The following is a 17,030-nucleotide window of genomic DNA, read 5'->3' as shown; positions in this document are numbered from 1 at the left end:
AAAGTATGTTCAATGTTCTTATAGTTAGCATCTTAGCAAGTTGCTTGAAATTTACATAAAAAATTATAAAAAAAAAATATACTCCCTACATTAAAAAAACTTAAAAAAATATATAATACGAATTACATTACAAGAGATCCAATAATTTGTAAGTTATTTGCGAATTTTTAGAAATTACAAACAAGTCTCTACATGCAATTATTGAAGATGCTCAAGCAAAATTAAACATAGTCACAATCAAATTTTTCATCCTTTAGCCTTATTAAATGATAAAATTCATTTTGTAATATTACTTACAATTTGTATCGGTGGAACTATAAATTTTATTGGGGTAATACGCAATACGACACATCTTTAGCAGCTTTCATTAATATACTTCGCATATGCTTTCATTTACCTAGGTATCACCTAATATCTTATGATATAACTATATAAGTAATTCAATTTATGTTGATTAATGAAGTGTAAATTAAGTTCAAATAATTCACAAACAAAATTAATTCAGATAAGTTGAAGCTAAATTTGTTTTCCCTTTTTCCTGATTATTTCAAACGAAATAACAATTCCATTTTTTTTTTTTTTTTGAAACCAAATAACAATTCCATTATAAATGTACTTCAAACAAAATACTTTTAGATAAAATAAGTTTAGAATAGAAGTCAAATTGAATAGTTTTTTTTTTTTTTCTTGCATTTTATTTTAAACAATCGGTATATACTTGAATTTGTAAATAAAAATTAAAAAACATTAATTTTGTTCAAGTTAATCAATAACATTAATCAATCAATAACATAATACTAAAACAGACACCAGGAATGACACGTGCCACTTCCTGGAGCTGTATTTTCCCTCCAAAACTCCCCCTCCCCTTTTAGGAAAAAAACTTTTATTTTTGAAATATTTGTATAATACAACTATAATAATATTATTCTTAATCTTATATATTATCTTTACATAAAATGTATTTCTTTTTATTTCATATTGTTATTTCTTCCATACACATTAACTTTAAATGTTATTCTAACTCTTTTTTAATTATAGAAAAAGTGAGCCACTGGTTTAGGTACAATATACTATCATTACCGCTTGGACATGTTTTAGACGGAGTACTAGATTAGTACCTGTACGATGCACATATTTTTTAACCAAAAAATATTTCGTAAAGTTATATATTATTAACATTAAATTAGTTTTAAAATAAATAAGCAACTTACTACAATAATAATATTTTATACTCTTTAATTCAATGGTAATTAATTTACCAAAGATAAGGAAGTGTAGTACTTAAATAAAAATGAAAACAAAAAATGGTGTAACACTTTAAAAAGGTGGAGTGAGTAATAACAATTATACTTTGTACTTATGTGTAATGTTATTTTGTAAGATTAAGTTAAGATATTTCTAATATGAAGTATAAATTGAATTGAAATTTTTTTGTAAGATAAGATATTTCTAATATGAAGTATAAATTAAATTTTGTAAGATTAAGTTAACAATTATACTTTGTATGTGATATATTATTTGTAATTTATATATTTACATATATCTTGTACTAAAAAATTTATTGTAGATTTTATTCTGTTGTTTGAGTTATATTTTCATGTTTATTAAAAAGTATTATTAATAAGTCTTTAGTCATATAGTCACTAGATTGTATAGTTTTATTGGAAAATAATATGCATCATTAATGTAATATATTGTATACTACTTTTAAATATTTTCAACACAATTAATCAACAATAATTTTTTTTTTCTCAATCGTAGTTTTAATAATTTTTATCTTATAATTTTAATTTTTCTATATGCGCTGCATTTGTTTATTCCACATGAATTACCTCATTTTTTATTATATCTCAATTAATTATGGGAAAAAGATTATTATAACCGTGCATTGCACGAGCACTAATCTAGTTAATTTTAATTGTTAAGCTCAGTAGCTTCATATTCTTCACCCCAATTTTCCCTTATTCCATAACTTATATACTAACTTAATTAGGTCCATGATTAATATAAATAGTATTAATATCTTTAATTGATTTGATATACACAAATTTTTAACCTTTGAGATGTGATAGTAGAATAAAATCTAATTTGAAAGGACCGAGTATTTAATCGTTTTTTTGTTCTTTTTTTTTACCAATTTATCGTGTGTTCATTAGAAATGTGTTATATATGTTGCCAATGTAAATAAAACTCTCTTAAATTTTTATACTTGTATTCCAAGACTAATTGGAGTTTTTTATATCATTTGAAATTTTCAGATTATTTTCCATCTTAAAGTGAAATTAAAATAAATAACGACTATAAATATACATTGTACGTATTATATTCTTATACATGTATACGTGTAAAAAAACTCAAATTACTTGGATTAAATGTATTTTTTCATCTTGTAATAATCGAAGCTTGGTATGTAGAGTGCATACATGTATAATTTATCTGTAGTTTTTCACTTGTAAATTTGTAATTGCTTACTTGTAATAAGATCTAATCTTTGAAATATTTTTTATTTTTTATTTTTTTTTCCTCCTTCTTTCTTTTAGTATATATATGCTAAAAAAGTTATGTTATATGTATGAGAAATTTAATTAAGTGCATGAGATTCTAAGTGTTTTTTTTTTTAATTTTTATTTTTTGACAGAGAGATTTTAAGTTGTTGAGTCTTTAACATATGCGTAGTATGTAGTAAGCATCGAATAAAATTCATGACCAATATAAGGTATTTGTAGATATACAAGGATATTACCTCTTTCTTACAAGAAGAAGAGTTGTTAAAATGAAATTAAGTAATTTTCATCTTATCAATTCTTGTAAGAGTTTTTAATTATAAATATTTTCAATAAAATAAGATAAATATTTTCTAACAATATCTTCTACAGAGTATAGTATTGGAATTAAGATACAGAGTATCATATACAATTTTTTTATTTTCTTTTTCTTAGACCAAATACATGAATTGAAAATTGATAACAATTTATTATAAAATCAGTAATTGATCTTTGTCATAATCAATTACTACTATTTAAAGTTCTTTACTTGTGGATCTGCTTTTTATTTATCCTTATCTCTCAAGAAATGTCCTTTTGCGTTGGCAACCTAATTTAACTTTACCAAAATTATTTTATTTTTATTTCCGGACACCAACCCATTTCCTTAACTAAAACGCATATCTCTTTCTTTATTTTATGCGAAATTAATATAATATTTATTTTATATTTATAATGATCAATATGCAATAATTAATATATTTCCTTTTATTTATTATATTAATTAATAATCACAATTCCGACAATATATTTTTTTTTAAAACAATGTCTTTTAATCTCTCACCAATAAAACCCAGTTTACCTCAACCAAAATTAGACCTAATTATTTCATCATACCAAAAATTCCCAAATATTTCTTCTTCCCCTTCTTCAAAATACCCAAAATTATTTTCCAAAAATTTTCTGGAAAATAAAAATAAAAATACCCTCAGCTCCTTTCAGACCTTGCTTCTTCACTCTTTAATGGTGGAAATTAAACCCATGTTTTATTTCCATTAATCTATTTTTTTAATTACTAAACAAGCTTAGCTTCTACTCAAATTAAACAATTTACAACCCACCTTTTTCCTTTTCCATTTTTTTTTTAGTATAGCTGGGTTTTATTCTATTTTGCTGAAAAAATTCAAAAAAATTAATGGGTAGTTCTTAAAAAAGGAAAGAAATAATTTCTTCAAATTCATTTTTCAAAATTAATTTTCTGTAAAAAAAATTAGTAAATGAAATGGAAGCAAAGGAAGGAGGAAGTAATTGTGGAGTAACAGTAGTGGGGTCAGATGCTCCAACAGACTATCAAATAGCTCCTAGGATTGAAAATAACTCCGGCGATACTCCGGTTGCCGGATCATCGCCGTCACCGGTGGCGCTGACGGAGGTGCATCCGGGGTCGAAGAAGAAAAGAGGAAGACCAAGAAAGTATGGTCCTGATGGTGCTGTAACAGTTGCTCTTTCAGCGAAACCTATCTCAACCTCAGCCCCGGCCCCGGCTTCTGCTAACGTTATCGATTTCTCAGCCGAGAAGCGACCGTTGAGCAAGGCACCGAAGGCGAAAGCAGCCTCGCCTAATGTCAAGCAACACCACCACACACAAGCAGCTCAGCCTAAGTTTGAGTCTGAAAATAGTGGTATGTATGAGTAAGATAAACTGTTGATGTTAATATGTTTATTTTTTATTTTTATTTTTGAAGTTAATTTTGTTTTATTTGGATGGGTTTGTAATTATGCATGTGATGGAGTGAGTAGTGTTTCTGACTTTTTGAGCTGGAGGTTTTGATATTTTGTGGGGGAGGTTATGATTTATTAGATTTGAATTTTGTGGTAGGATTAGTACATGTGGTACCATGGATTTTTGCGAGAAAATGTTTGGTTGACCCTGATAGACCGATTTTATAACAGTGGTTAATCGCGGTGTGAGAGTCGCTAACTCTTGGAATTGATGTATCAAATTCCAGTTTTGTGGGTTTGATGAGGGTTTTTATGAAATTTTTGAGATGGGTTATTGGGTGGGAATTGAAGTGGGACCTCTGTATATACGCACCCTAAATAAGATCTTAATGGGGGGTGGTGGGTTTAAATGGGTCAACCGGAAAGGAAGCGTTAGTGACCTTTTAGTTGGACTGAGGGTAGTTAGTTGTCCTAGGTTTGGAATCTTCCAGAAGATATGAATCAGATTGTAGGACGTGTGTGTGTGGGTGAGAACTTTAATGTTGGAGAAGAATAAAAAGAGGTGTTGTGGAGGGTTACTTGCAATGATTGGTTTGATAAAGTCTAAGTTTGCTGATTCTGCATAAAACCTAAACTTAGTCAGGTGACCTGTCTATGCACAGATGGTTGATTTATAAAGAAGGGGGGTAGCAGAGGTTGTTTTCAGATTTTTGAATGGTTTCTTTCTGGATATGTGGCTTAGTTTATCGGTATGTATGACCTTTATTGGGTGTCTTATCTTCGCTTTGCCTTTGCCTTTGCCACTTGGTATGACGGTATGAAAGGGGTGGTGAATATACTGTTTGTGCATTTCTTTTTGTTGCTTGCTATTGTGTGTTTCTGTACGCCTTAGGGCTGTTGTTTAGCCCCACATCGCCTTTACATTTTCGTGGTTATAGGTATCTAAATTATCCTGTTCTTTGCTCGTTTGTACACTTGGTATGATGTGACGGACTTTGGATAACCGGTTGAAAGATTATATTTAAGAGATGAAAGGAACCACATACTTACAACTTACAAAATGGTGGTTGTAAGTTAATTGTAACCTTTATATGTATGGGTCTTGTGGGTTGGGACTGATTGTTCATTTCGAGAAGCACAATAAAGTATCCTTCTTTCATTTTTTTATTAAGGGGAGGGGAGCAGGCTATGGCTAAGTAGTGTTGGACGACTTTTTTTTGTTTGGATAAAAAGTTGAATGCTTATAAACTGTGATAGTTGACTGAAGAGCATCTGAGCTAATTGATATGTGCTGGTTGCCCTGTTTACTTTGAGATGTGCTTAAGGTTTTACATGTTTAGCCTTAAGTCTCATTTGGTAATGAAAGTAAATGTTTTTGGTTGCAGGTGAATGGGTATCTTGCTCAGTTGGTGCTAATTTCACGCCTCATATCATTACAGTCAATGCTGGTGAGGTGAGTAATAGAAGATCATGCTGCAATGTTTTCTTTTGTAGTCGCGACCTTTATCCATATGATCTGGCTTTTAGCAGCCTCACTGCCAGAGTGCAAATCATAATCGATTAACAAAAAACTAAAATATCCAAAGTTAGTTGCAATCCCAGCTATACTGTTTGACAAGTGTCACATCTTTTAAATTAAGAGGAAAGAGAAGAGTTGACATTTGTCAAAGTGTGAATGAGGGTGCACCTAGCACTTTTCTCTTGTTAATCATCAATACTTTATGTTGTGGTCCTTAAGGATCACTATGAACCATGAAAAAAATGGTATTAGGCATATGAATCATCTTTTTTAGTTTTCGGTGGCTAAGGTGGTGGTTCGAGGTAACGATGCATCATGCTAATCAGTTTTGTTAAGGCTTAAACTACACTATACCTTTTTGAAGTGTTTTAAGTACCACTGCTTATTACATTGCTTACTTGTGACTTACATGACAAAACATTTTCTACTTCAGCATCATGTAGATAGTGCAGGCTTTGCAAAGTTTGAACAAGCTCTAAATTAGTAATTTGGAATGTGTAGATTCTCATTTACCTGGATTAAAGATGTGAAAATGAACTGTGTGCACCATTTTTTATGTCACTTACCTTACCTGTGAAATCAACTCTACTAACATTATGCGTCTCTGATTGTTTCAGGATGTTACTATGAAGGTTATATCATTTTCTCAGCAAGGTCCTCGAGCTATATGTATTTTATCTGCAATTGGCGTAATTTCCAGTGTAACACTTCGGCAGCCTGACTCTTCTGGTGGTACATTGACATATGAGGTGCTACATCTAATGTCCATAACTGTAATTTATGCAAAGAGATTCTACTATTTCTTTTTCCAATGATTTGGCAACATCCAATGTCACATGCTACTTTTGAAGCTTTTCCCAAATCACTTTTTCAACGCATATTTTATTGTATGTATTAGACATTTAGTGATCCCTCACTCTTTTTCTTTCTGTTTTGTAAAATGTTTTGTTCAGCAACTTTGCCAAAAAACGTGTGCGCATCTCAACAAAATGAACCTTTCTGGTCATAATATTATGCCAACTGTTCTGTTCTGAACTTCAGCTTGTTAAAAAAAACTTTAAAAGCTTTGTCAAAACTCATAAGGGTTGCTAGCCAAAATCTCTGTCCCAAGCTTCACTCCTTTCAAAGCAAAAAATGAATCAAGGCTCATTCTTAATGTTCTTTCTTCTAGTTCATGTTTTTATTAGTTCATGTTCTTCTCCTAGTTCATGCCTTGTACAATTGGTCATTATCTGCTAGTAAGATAAAGTTGTAACGTTCCTTTTATTTTTAAAACTGCAAATGATAAAATAAAATCTTATAATAGTTCTTCATAGCAGATAATGTCTCATTGTATTAAGCAATCAATTTATGATGCTAATTAATTGATCGATTACTTTATAGATTATTGTTATTCTAAATTACTGTGAAGTATATAAATTGATATTCCAAAGAATGTTAGCGTGTCAACTTTATTACATGCTAGAACTTTATACTCCCGGGCTAGCTTTTTAACACTTTTTGCTACCTTTTGTGTCTCAACAGGGCCGTTTTGAGATACTTTCTTTAACTGGCTCGTTCATGCCTTCTGAGAGTGGTGGAATAAGGAACAGATCAGGAGGGATGAGTGTTTCATTGGCAAGCCCAGATGGTCGTGTTGTAGGTGGTGGTGTAGCTGGTTTGCTCGTTGCTGCTAGTCCTGTGCAGGTATTTACCATCTTCTTCCTTCATATATACTTTTTAAATATCCCATTTATTGCTTCAGCAACATTGCCAATATAATGGACATACATGTGAGAGTGTAGAGGTTATTAGTGACACCAAAATAAAAATTTGGAAATGTATTTTTTTGCAATTCAGCCTGGTAATGCCAAACGATGTTATTTGTAATGCAAATGTCTAAACAAGCCTTAAGTTACCGCAATCCAATATTTTATTTCCATAACGACCACAATCACCATTCACCACTAAGTTCACCTTCCAAATCCACATTTGTACTACCATGATTCACTGTTACGGTTTGCATTTATTTTATCTCCTCGATCCTAACATTATTTGGGCCACTACTAGTCTACTAACCAGCAGCTTCTTCCAATTATTTTCTGTTGCCTTCAGATTGTGGTAGGAAGTTTCTTAGCTGGAAACCAGCACGAACAGAAGCCAAAGAAACAAAAATCCGACTACATAATCAGCGGTCCACCAGCTTCTACCGTACACTTTTCGAATACAGGAATGCAGGACAATTATGGGGGCCAAGGTTACCACACTTCAGGTACCACGTACTCGTCTTACCAAGGAGACAATAGGAATGGCTCAGCTGATCACAATGAATCTATGCATGAAGGTTAAAACTTAGAAACCAAGAACAGGAAACCTAGATGATTGGCAACAAGAGAGATGCTACTAATTACTACTGGCCATATATAAATTATTGGGATCGCCCATGAAAATCATCTCCTCTGTTTGTCACATCTTGTATAACCTTGTGTGATATTCACCCTTGCAAGGTAAAGTGCTTATTCACGACGGCGGTTTGTTAATCCTTGATTATGTAGGAATTTTAGTCTTAGCTTAACTTAATAGATAGGTATTTTCTACAGGTGTTTATTTATGTAGAATAAACTTGTGTTCATACGACATCAAAATTCTGAGCAAAATGGTTATTGGTCTTCATTAGTGTATTATCATTATCTTAAAACTAATCTCTTGAAAAGTCAATTGAAGTGATTTATCACATGGACGTTTGATGGCAAATCTCAACGACTCTTTTGTACTCAGGGATTCTGTTTGATATTAATACAGAGTACTTCGTTTATGTTTACCTGATATTATTGTACTTCTGTATTTTCTTGGTCTTTCCAGTTAAGTTGTGCACGCTTGTCATTGACCCTTAATATCATTAACTGTCGATCAGTGAAAATTATAAAATGTTACTTCTTTTATTTTGACACTTCATATTGAGATGTATCTAACAAGATCCAACAAGAAAATGTTTTGTTTTTTTTTTTTTTTTTTTTTTTTTTTTTTAAAAAAAAATAACCCATAATGATCAAAATGAACATGAGTGTTGGGTGTAATGCAAATCGAACAAAATGGGGTTGCGCCTGCAGCCTTCCGTGGCGTTCTTCAAGTCATGTATCTCCATCGCTGCGCCGGCAGCCCTTTAGATGCACATAAATTGTGTGGAGGCCCAATAGGGTTACGGGGTAGTTGTTTGTGTGTTTTGAGCTTTGGTTTTCCATCCATATAGATACTAATCTTCTCACTATTGTTGGAGAGACAATTGGTAATAAACTAAAACACAAAAACACAAACCTGCCTTTTGAGATTTGAACACGGATTACGGAGGTCGTTGTGTAAAGCTTGGGGGAGGGGGGGCGTGAGACACTAGGAAATCTGTACCGGTGGTGGTGTATTTCGCTTCTAAGACAATGGGTCTCAAACCACGGTACAACCGTAGGAGGACATGTCTTTGGTTTCGAGTATGGCAAATTTGTTCCAGGAAAGTGCTATAATTCTTCATTATTTTCTTGAAATCAACAGATAATTTTCCAACAATGAGTATGTGAATAGTGTTAAAGTGGAATTACTCCGTATATTAAAGGTCAATGCGAAGCAATATACGAGTGAATAAATGGTGGATTATAAATTAGTAATTGTGTAACTTTCATAGCTCCAAAAGGACCAAAACCATTGTTTATGTATATTATCCAAAGTGTCCAATAACATTAAGATTCCAACTTTCCAAGCAGCGTATTCGTAGTTTATAGTTTTCGAGTTTTAAATTGGTGTTTAGGTGAAATCTGAATAGTGACTTGTTAACTGGTGATATAATATCCATAGTGATGACTCCACTTTGACAATGCGATAACTAATCACCTTGGTTAGTTCATTTAGTTGATGGCAGTAAATCATTAGTGGTAGCCGGGTAGGAGTGAAATGTTGATTTTTAATTTGTGTTTTGCTCAAGTAATCAAGTACTGTATGATCCAATATGAAATAAAATTCGATCTTTGGATTTTGAGTCCTATACTAACCAAATTTTCTTCAAATCTAATCAAGAGCTACATAGTTTTGATCCAATCCGAAAATTCGAATGAATTAAATCACCAAAACACTGTTTTTAGTAGCTTATGAACTTTATATATTTACAAAAATACAATACCAATATACTATATAAATTGAACCTTAATAAGCCCAAACACGGCATGCATCAGAATTGATTTAGATGTCGAAATTAAATTTGGGCTGCAAGTCTATCTTACACCCAGGTTCAGAAACATGTACAACCCCATCAAAATCCTTATAAGATAATTTTAGAACCGTAATTAATGGGTTAAAAATAATAGTTTATAGCATTCATACTTGCAATGGTTGCACTAGAATATACCAATTTTACCTTTATGAATCAACAATTCTCTTAGATTTGCAATCTAGTTGATCTTTGCTAGTCAGACTTATTAGAGTGAGGGGAAAAGATTAGAAAACCGAGAAAGTCTACGCCAATAACTACTCTATAAATGATAGTATTAAGTGTCTATTGATACATTTAGACCTCACATGGTATAAATATTATACTAAGATTACTAACATATGTATGATACAAACGTATCACTAGTTTTGTTGGAATTTTTAGACCTTATGTTATAATTATTATACCAATATGAGATCTAATAAAAGTACTAATAGACACTTGTTATTATCATTAACGTCAAGAGTAATTATTAATTCAGACACCGTAAACTAGAGAACTTAGACCCTAAAAGAATCCCAAACGGGTTTTGATAGCATGAGCTTCAAGCTATATGGTTTGAAGTCCAACCATGAAAAAAAGCATCTTCGAATACACAATTCCAAATGTATTAATAATGACTATTCTAAAATTAACAAGTTGAGACATGTTTAGAAGTTATCCTTATAGGATCCACCTAGATGAAATCATAGATCATCAATACGAATATAAGTGTACGTAATATTAATTCCGCATAATAATAATAACAACAGTACTAGAGGGAGGTAGGCATGCTACGAGTGAGCTTGGGCGTCAAGGAGCTTGGGCCGGCATCTTTACATCATCAATTCATAAGTCATCACTTTGCGACTTTTACGGCACATTTCTGCTTTTCTTCGAAATTCCACTATTACTACTTCGCTCCGCAAGTATCGGACATCAACTATACGAACTATCACCCTACAAAAATATCTTACGTTACCTTTATTAGTTTTAAATTTCTTTTTGAACTTTTCACAATGATGAAGTCAATATCAACTTATCAATATTACTTTATGTCTTTATTATGAAGTTGAATGCTAACATGTAGATATATACACATATATAACTTCGTATTAAATACTCTTTATGTCCACAAATGAGAAATTTGTTTTATTCTAATTTAGTCTTCAATAATGCATTACTTTGATAAACTTTGTATAGTACTTGATTGCCTATTATATTGTCGGCAAGGATTGTATCTCACAAGTCATAACCCTAAGGTTGTGGTATCAAACTATCATTTCCTAGAATCGTAGCTAATAAGGACATTTTGATGGTAAATATTCCTTAGCTTTACCCCTATCTCTTTTCAAGGAACCTTACTCGCTAAATTGAGCTAGATTGTCTTGTGCGAGGATTCCGTCTAGTAGTACGTACACCTACTTCTAACCAAAAAGAAATTAAAAATGTATTACTTTGATCACTAAAATCAATCTTCATATATGTGTAATATGTTAGTAACTCAACTACTCCCTCTATCATAGCATTGTTTTGGTGAGGATATACGGTCAAAAATTTATTAGTTTGACCTAAAAATTCTTTCCTATTTAAGAACAAGAGGGTATGCAGTTAATAAACATATATAATTAAAATCCTTTAAAATAAAAATGTCAAACATACGCCCTACATTATATTCAATTTATTTATACCCCTTGAATACCTTAGTACTCTACATATAACAAACAAGAATATTCATTACATACGTATAAAGTTATAATCTAATACCGTCAAAATCATAAACTAATCCAAACAATATCCATTAATGAATTAAAGTTTGTCGGTAACTACCAAGCACATTCCTAAGCTATTAATTTCCACGAAAATTACCTTGATTATATAATTCAATACCAACATTCTCTTATATAGTTAATTAGTTATATTGGCATGGGCCCCTCTTCAACCAGCATAAAACCTTGGAAGTTAAGCATATACTTGTACTTCGTATCATATATTGTTGTAATTTTTCTTGCAACTTAGAATAAAGATATGAAGATTAGTGTTAGAATTTCTATCTTCTTACTTTTGCCTTTCCTTTTAGCTACCATTCTCTTAATAGCAACTAACTTTTTGTCTCCAATAATACACCAAAATCTTCTAAAAACACAATTTTCTACTAATCTTTTTCTTCATTTGCTTTTCAACTTTATACTTATTGCTATTATTCTCAAGGAATGCTACATGCAATCGACCAACAAACATGATACGTCGTTCTCTCCTCTTATTTGCTTTGATTATGAGATGGAGGAGGAGCATGGTGAAAAGATGAACAACGACGATGATGAAGACTTATATGACGTCTACATGGATGACAAGGAAGGTGGTGATAGTCACCGCCGAAAGGGTGATGATTATTATTATGATGAGGGTGATGACGAAGATGATTACAACGATGATTATTATAATCATGGCTCAGATGGTTACAACGAGGATGATGATGACAATGGAAGTGATGGTGAGGTAGGATGGGATGAGGATGATGACGATGAAGAAGAAGAATACGATTATGATTTAGAGAGGAGAATCGAGGCGTTCATTGCCAAGGTTATCAATGGATGGAAGGAAGAATGGTTTAGTGACAACTTTAATGACTAAATTAATGCATGCATCTCTTTGTAAAGAGTTTTTTTTAATCCTTTTTTTTAGAAAAACTAGGATAATTATGTTTGCTATATATGTATAAAGAAAGTAGAATTTTCTTTGGGTAAGATTAAGGGGTGCATCCTAAGGAAGTAACTAGTAAGGAAAATCCTTATTAAAAGTGTGTGCTCAGTAATGAGAATTGAACCTTAGCCTCTCATGCTTGTACAAAGAAACTAATTAGGTAACTAGGAAGTTCTTTTTTTTTATCACTTTCTATCTAGTGTTGTGGGTGACACTGTAAATTATTCTAAGTATCTTTATTTAACAACTCGTGTAGTTGCTTGTGCTATCTATACTCCCTAGCTACTACTTATATTCGAGAATATCTTTGTATATAGTTTATTGTGAATTTGTGATGAAAACCAAGGATGTACTTCTCTGCGTAAATACTTAATGCTATAATACAACTCCATAATTACAGTATTTCCAAAGTTTCTTAGGCTTCAACTTTTCATCACCTCGTTGGAATATTAAGAGTCGAGAGAGATATTGATTGATGTTTGATTTGTTGGGTATATCCGTATATGGGCGATCAATGATGTTGCAAATTACGGACTATAGTCTTTTTTAATTGGATCTTGTGTGACCACTTAAAATGGGCTATTACGAGAATCCATTCATCGGAGGCCCAACTTGATTAAACTACATAACTATCCTTGAAAGTTCCTACTCCCAGTCCATACTTAGATATTTAAACATCTGACAGACGGTCTTTCGCATTCATTCTATCAGAGATAAAACAAAGATTTTCCCCCAAATACCTTTTTTTTTTTTTTTTGGTAAATAAAAACAAAAATAATCAAACCACACGTAAACATGTATACACAACTAACAACCCAACACTAAAATGTATACGAATTGCACAAAAAATCTGAAAAAATTTAAATGTACCTCAAAGTCACATAATAAACGTTTCGGTGAGAGATCGAGATAAAAAGACACCGTAAAAAAATAATTAATCAAGCAATCAAATGGATTGATTCAACCAAAACCTACATTTCTAAATATACAATACTTAAAAAAAAACTTTAGTATGGTAATTTCCCCATAAACACAATTAGGGTTTTGCACAAGAAGTTAGGGTTCTTAGAGCATCAATTAATCGATGATTCAAAAAGTGAAATGAAATTAAAATAAAGAGATGAGAATTATGAAGCGACTTATAATGGAGGAGAGATAAGCCAATCGATTAATCTACGAAAATGAGAGGAGAGAGAAATAACTTTCTTTAGTAGCATATTTAATTAGTAAAATTGGCTTGCTTAGACCCGGTCCACGTTAATGTTATTGTGCACCGAATTATAGTGGCGGAGCCAGGATTTTAACAATGGTAGGTAGGGGTGAGCATGGGTCGGGTACCCGTATCGTTAACACTATCGGTTCGGGTACCCGATAACCAATAACACTAAATATGATATTAATTAACTGAATTGATAAGTTCGGGTACCCAGATTTTCGGATTAGTTATCCGGTACCCAATATGCTATCCAATAATGAAAATTTAGACTTTATAATCTAGTTATTATGATATCATTCAACACTAATTAACAAATTACTAATAATATTACTAACCATTTAAATTATGAAGTGATTATGAAGTAAAGTAAGAGTTAGATTTTGGATAAATAGATTTAAGTAGGAAAAAAAATGAAAGAATTGTTTATCGGATCGGATCGAGTAATCGTTAATTTTAAAATGATACCCAATAACCGTACCCGATAACAAATTAACGGATTGGGTACCCGAACCATTATGGTTATCAGAACGGGTACCCTAATTTTCGGTTCGATTACTATTCGGATTTTCGGGTTTTCAGTTTTTCGGATAATTTTGCTCAGCCAATGGTAGGGCACCATGCCGTTTGGAATTTCTTTTATCAAGCCCCTAAAATTTGTCTCCTCAAACTTTAATTTTCAATTAAAAAAAAAGAAATCAAGACACAACTACGTACCGCATAGCAATCGTGAAAGATTGTTCTTAATATCAAGATTCAAATTTGTTTTACGTAGTTATTCCAAATCCATTAAATATTACACTGACCTATTCAAGACTCTAAGCAATGATCCATTTTATAAAACAATGTTCTTCTTATGGGTTTGAAATCACTAAACACACATGATCCAATATATCATATATAATTCGAGTGTGCATATGTTAAAAGACATATTAAAAAAAAAAATTACAATTAAACTAGATAAAAGAAAAAAAAAACCAAACAAAAATTGAATGTTAGGCTAGAGAAATGAACTCATGACTCTAAGTCTCTAACCACTAGGCTGCTGAAAATCTTGATTATAACTACACAGTTTATATCTATTTAACTCAAAATACTAATTTAAACTTCTTTTTTTATTTTTATTTTTTTGTTAGGCTGGTAGGGCACGTACCCAGGTCCTTAGCTGGCTCTGCCTCTGCACAGAACTTCGGAAGCTCATCACGTGATCTTTTGCAATTAAAAGGAGGCGTACGCAAATAAAGTTGCTTTCAACGCCCAAAAAAAAAAAAACGTGCTTATTCCAGATTTGCTATAAAAACCCACGAAAATCATATTATTAATAATCAATTCAGTACTTACCAAAAAAAATTAAAATTAATCAATTCAGTAAACATATGAAAATCATCGTAAAAATATCACCCTCAAATTTCCCTCTCTTCTTAGCTTCCACTTTCCTCCTTATATCAGCCTTATTGTCTCCCTTGATATGAGAAATCGTTTTCCATCAACTCTTTTCAGATAATATTTTCTACATTTACTTGCTATTCAACTTCATTCTTGTTACTTTGATTTTACTCAAGAAATGCCACACTGGCCGCCGAGGCCACTCCAACAATAATCCTCGTTGTCTTGGCACTAATGAATATGAAGACATCATTGTAAACATAAGATCGCATGATGAAGAGAGCGAAAGCAGTTTTTCTTCACGATATGATGATGACGTGAACAACCATGGTTTCGATCGTAAGGGGAATTTGGTGTGGTAATTTGGGAATACAACGAGACTTTAATTTGGAGATTTCGATTGAGAAGTTAGAAGTACGGGTTGGAATTCATTTTTAATATAGCAAATGGCTTGTTTTGTAAAGCACTAGTTTTTGCCCCCCTTCAAAGAAAAAAAAAAAAAAAAAACTAGTTTTTGCTCCGTATAATGCACGCTTTTATAATAATAAGACTTGAAAATAATAAAAATCAATTAAAATGAAGTTGGTTCAAATGAAATGACTTGTATAACATTTTATTTTTTGAAATTTGAATTCATTTAATGTCTATCCTAAAACTCTCTTGTTAGATATTTTATTTAAAATATTTTTACAAATTAAGTTTTTATTCATTGACTTTTTTATTATGTTATTTTTAAAGAAAAATAAACAAAAAATTAAAAGTTTTTGGCGGAAATTTTTTTATTGTAAATGTGACACGTGTATTTTAGGGATAACTTTGGTGATTTTCGTTGACTAGAGTTTTTTTTTTCCAAATTTAGGACGGTTTTGTACTGTTTATGTTTTCCAAAACAATAGAAACTTGAGTAGATCCTATTGGAGGATAATTGCATGAAGATAGATCCTATCGGAGGATTCATATGTGAGAATGAGAGTTCCGGGATTATAGTGTGAGACAAGTATTGAAAAATCATCTCTTTTATATAAGTGAACAGGGAGAGAAAGTAAAAAGTTAATGTCCAAATTTTGTATTATCCAAATTATTGCCCCTAAAATAAAAAAAAAAAAAAAAAATCCAAATACTCCGTATGTATTAACGTGATTTTCCAACATGAAAACCATCCATTTAAGTACAACATAGAATCTGATCTTCTCAACAAAATAAATAAAGTCTTTGAAAAGTTTCATTTCAGTAAAGATAATTTAAGTTCAGTAAATATCAGTTACTTTAAAGAAAAATTATAATAGAAAAATCACTAAAAATAATTTCACTTCAATAAAATTAATTTCGATTTAGTAAAAATAGTTTTAGGTCAGTACAAAAAAATTTCAATTTAGCAAATATAGGGTCGAATTTGTGCTAAACCTTTTATTTAAACGGGAGCTAAAGCCGGACTTATGATTAATGCTAAGTAGTGTGCATCGCAATTGACCAATATTATAATGCTTAGCTTATATAGTTGCACGTATAACTCCCAACCCAACTTGAAATATCCACGGTAATCCCGCGGTTCCACCTCATCATTATTATAATTCTTAATAAAATACAAACATCGTTGAAGCTTCTTCCAAATAACTTGGATAATAAACTTATTTTAGCTTCTTCGACAATTTTTTCCATATATGTGCTATAAATACCCATTAAAATCAGATTGATTAATAATTCGAAAAAACAAAAAACCACACACTTACTCCGTATGAAATTTTGTGTAACAATATCAAATTATCAATCCCCGCAAATTTCTCTCTTCTC

General features: G+C 31.4%; 2 protein-coding genes across 2 annotated transcripts; both read left to right on the top strand.

Annotated features, from left to right (window-relative positions):
* The first annotated feature begins 3,287 nt into the window (after window positions 1-3,287).
* Window positions 3,288-8,532, top strand: LOC110719384 (AT-hook motif nuclear-localized protein 1-like). Its single transcript, XM_021898311.1, has 5 exons — window positions 3,288-4,168; window positions 5,594-5,661; window positions 6,345-6,476; window positions 7,252-7,413; window positions 7,822-8,532. The coding sequence occupies exons 1-5, from the start codon at window positions 3,769-3,771 to the stop codon at window positions 8,053-8,055; spliced, it is 996 nt and encodes a 331-aa protein (XP_021754003.1). The 5' UTR covers window positions 3,288-3,768; the 3' UTR covers window positions 8,056-8,532.
* Window positions 8,533-12,217: 3,685 nt separating this feature from the next.
* LOC110719154 (prostatic spermine-binding protein-like) lies at window positions 12,218-12,571 on the top strand. Its single transcript, XM_021898058.1, has one exon. It carries the CDS (start codon window positions 12,218-12,220, stop codon window positions 12,569-12,571), a length of 354 nt encoding a protein of 117 aa, XP_021753750.1.
* Window positions 12,572-17,030: the final 4,459 nt, after the last annotated feature.

This window comes from Chenopodium quinoa, unplaced genomic scaffold (assembly GCF_001683475.1).
Source record: "Chenopodium quinoa cultivar QQ74 unplaced genomic scaffold, ASM168347v1, whole genome shotgun sequence".
Lineage (NCBI taxonomy): Eukaryota > Viridiplantae > Streptophyta > Magnoliopsida > Caryophyllales > Amaranthaceae > Chenopodium > Chenopodium quinoa.
Note: the sequence above shows the minus strand (reverse complement) of the source record. Positions and strands in the feature narration are given on the sequence as shown.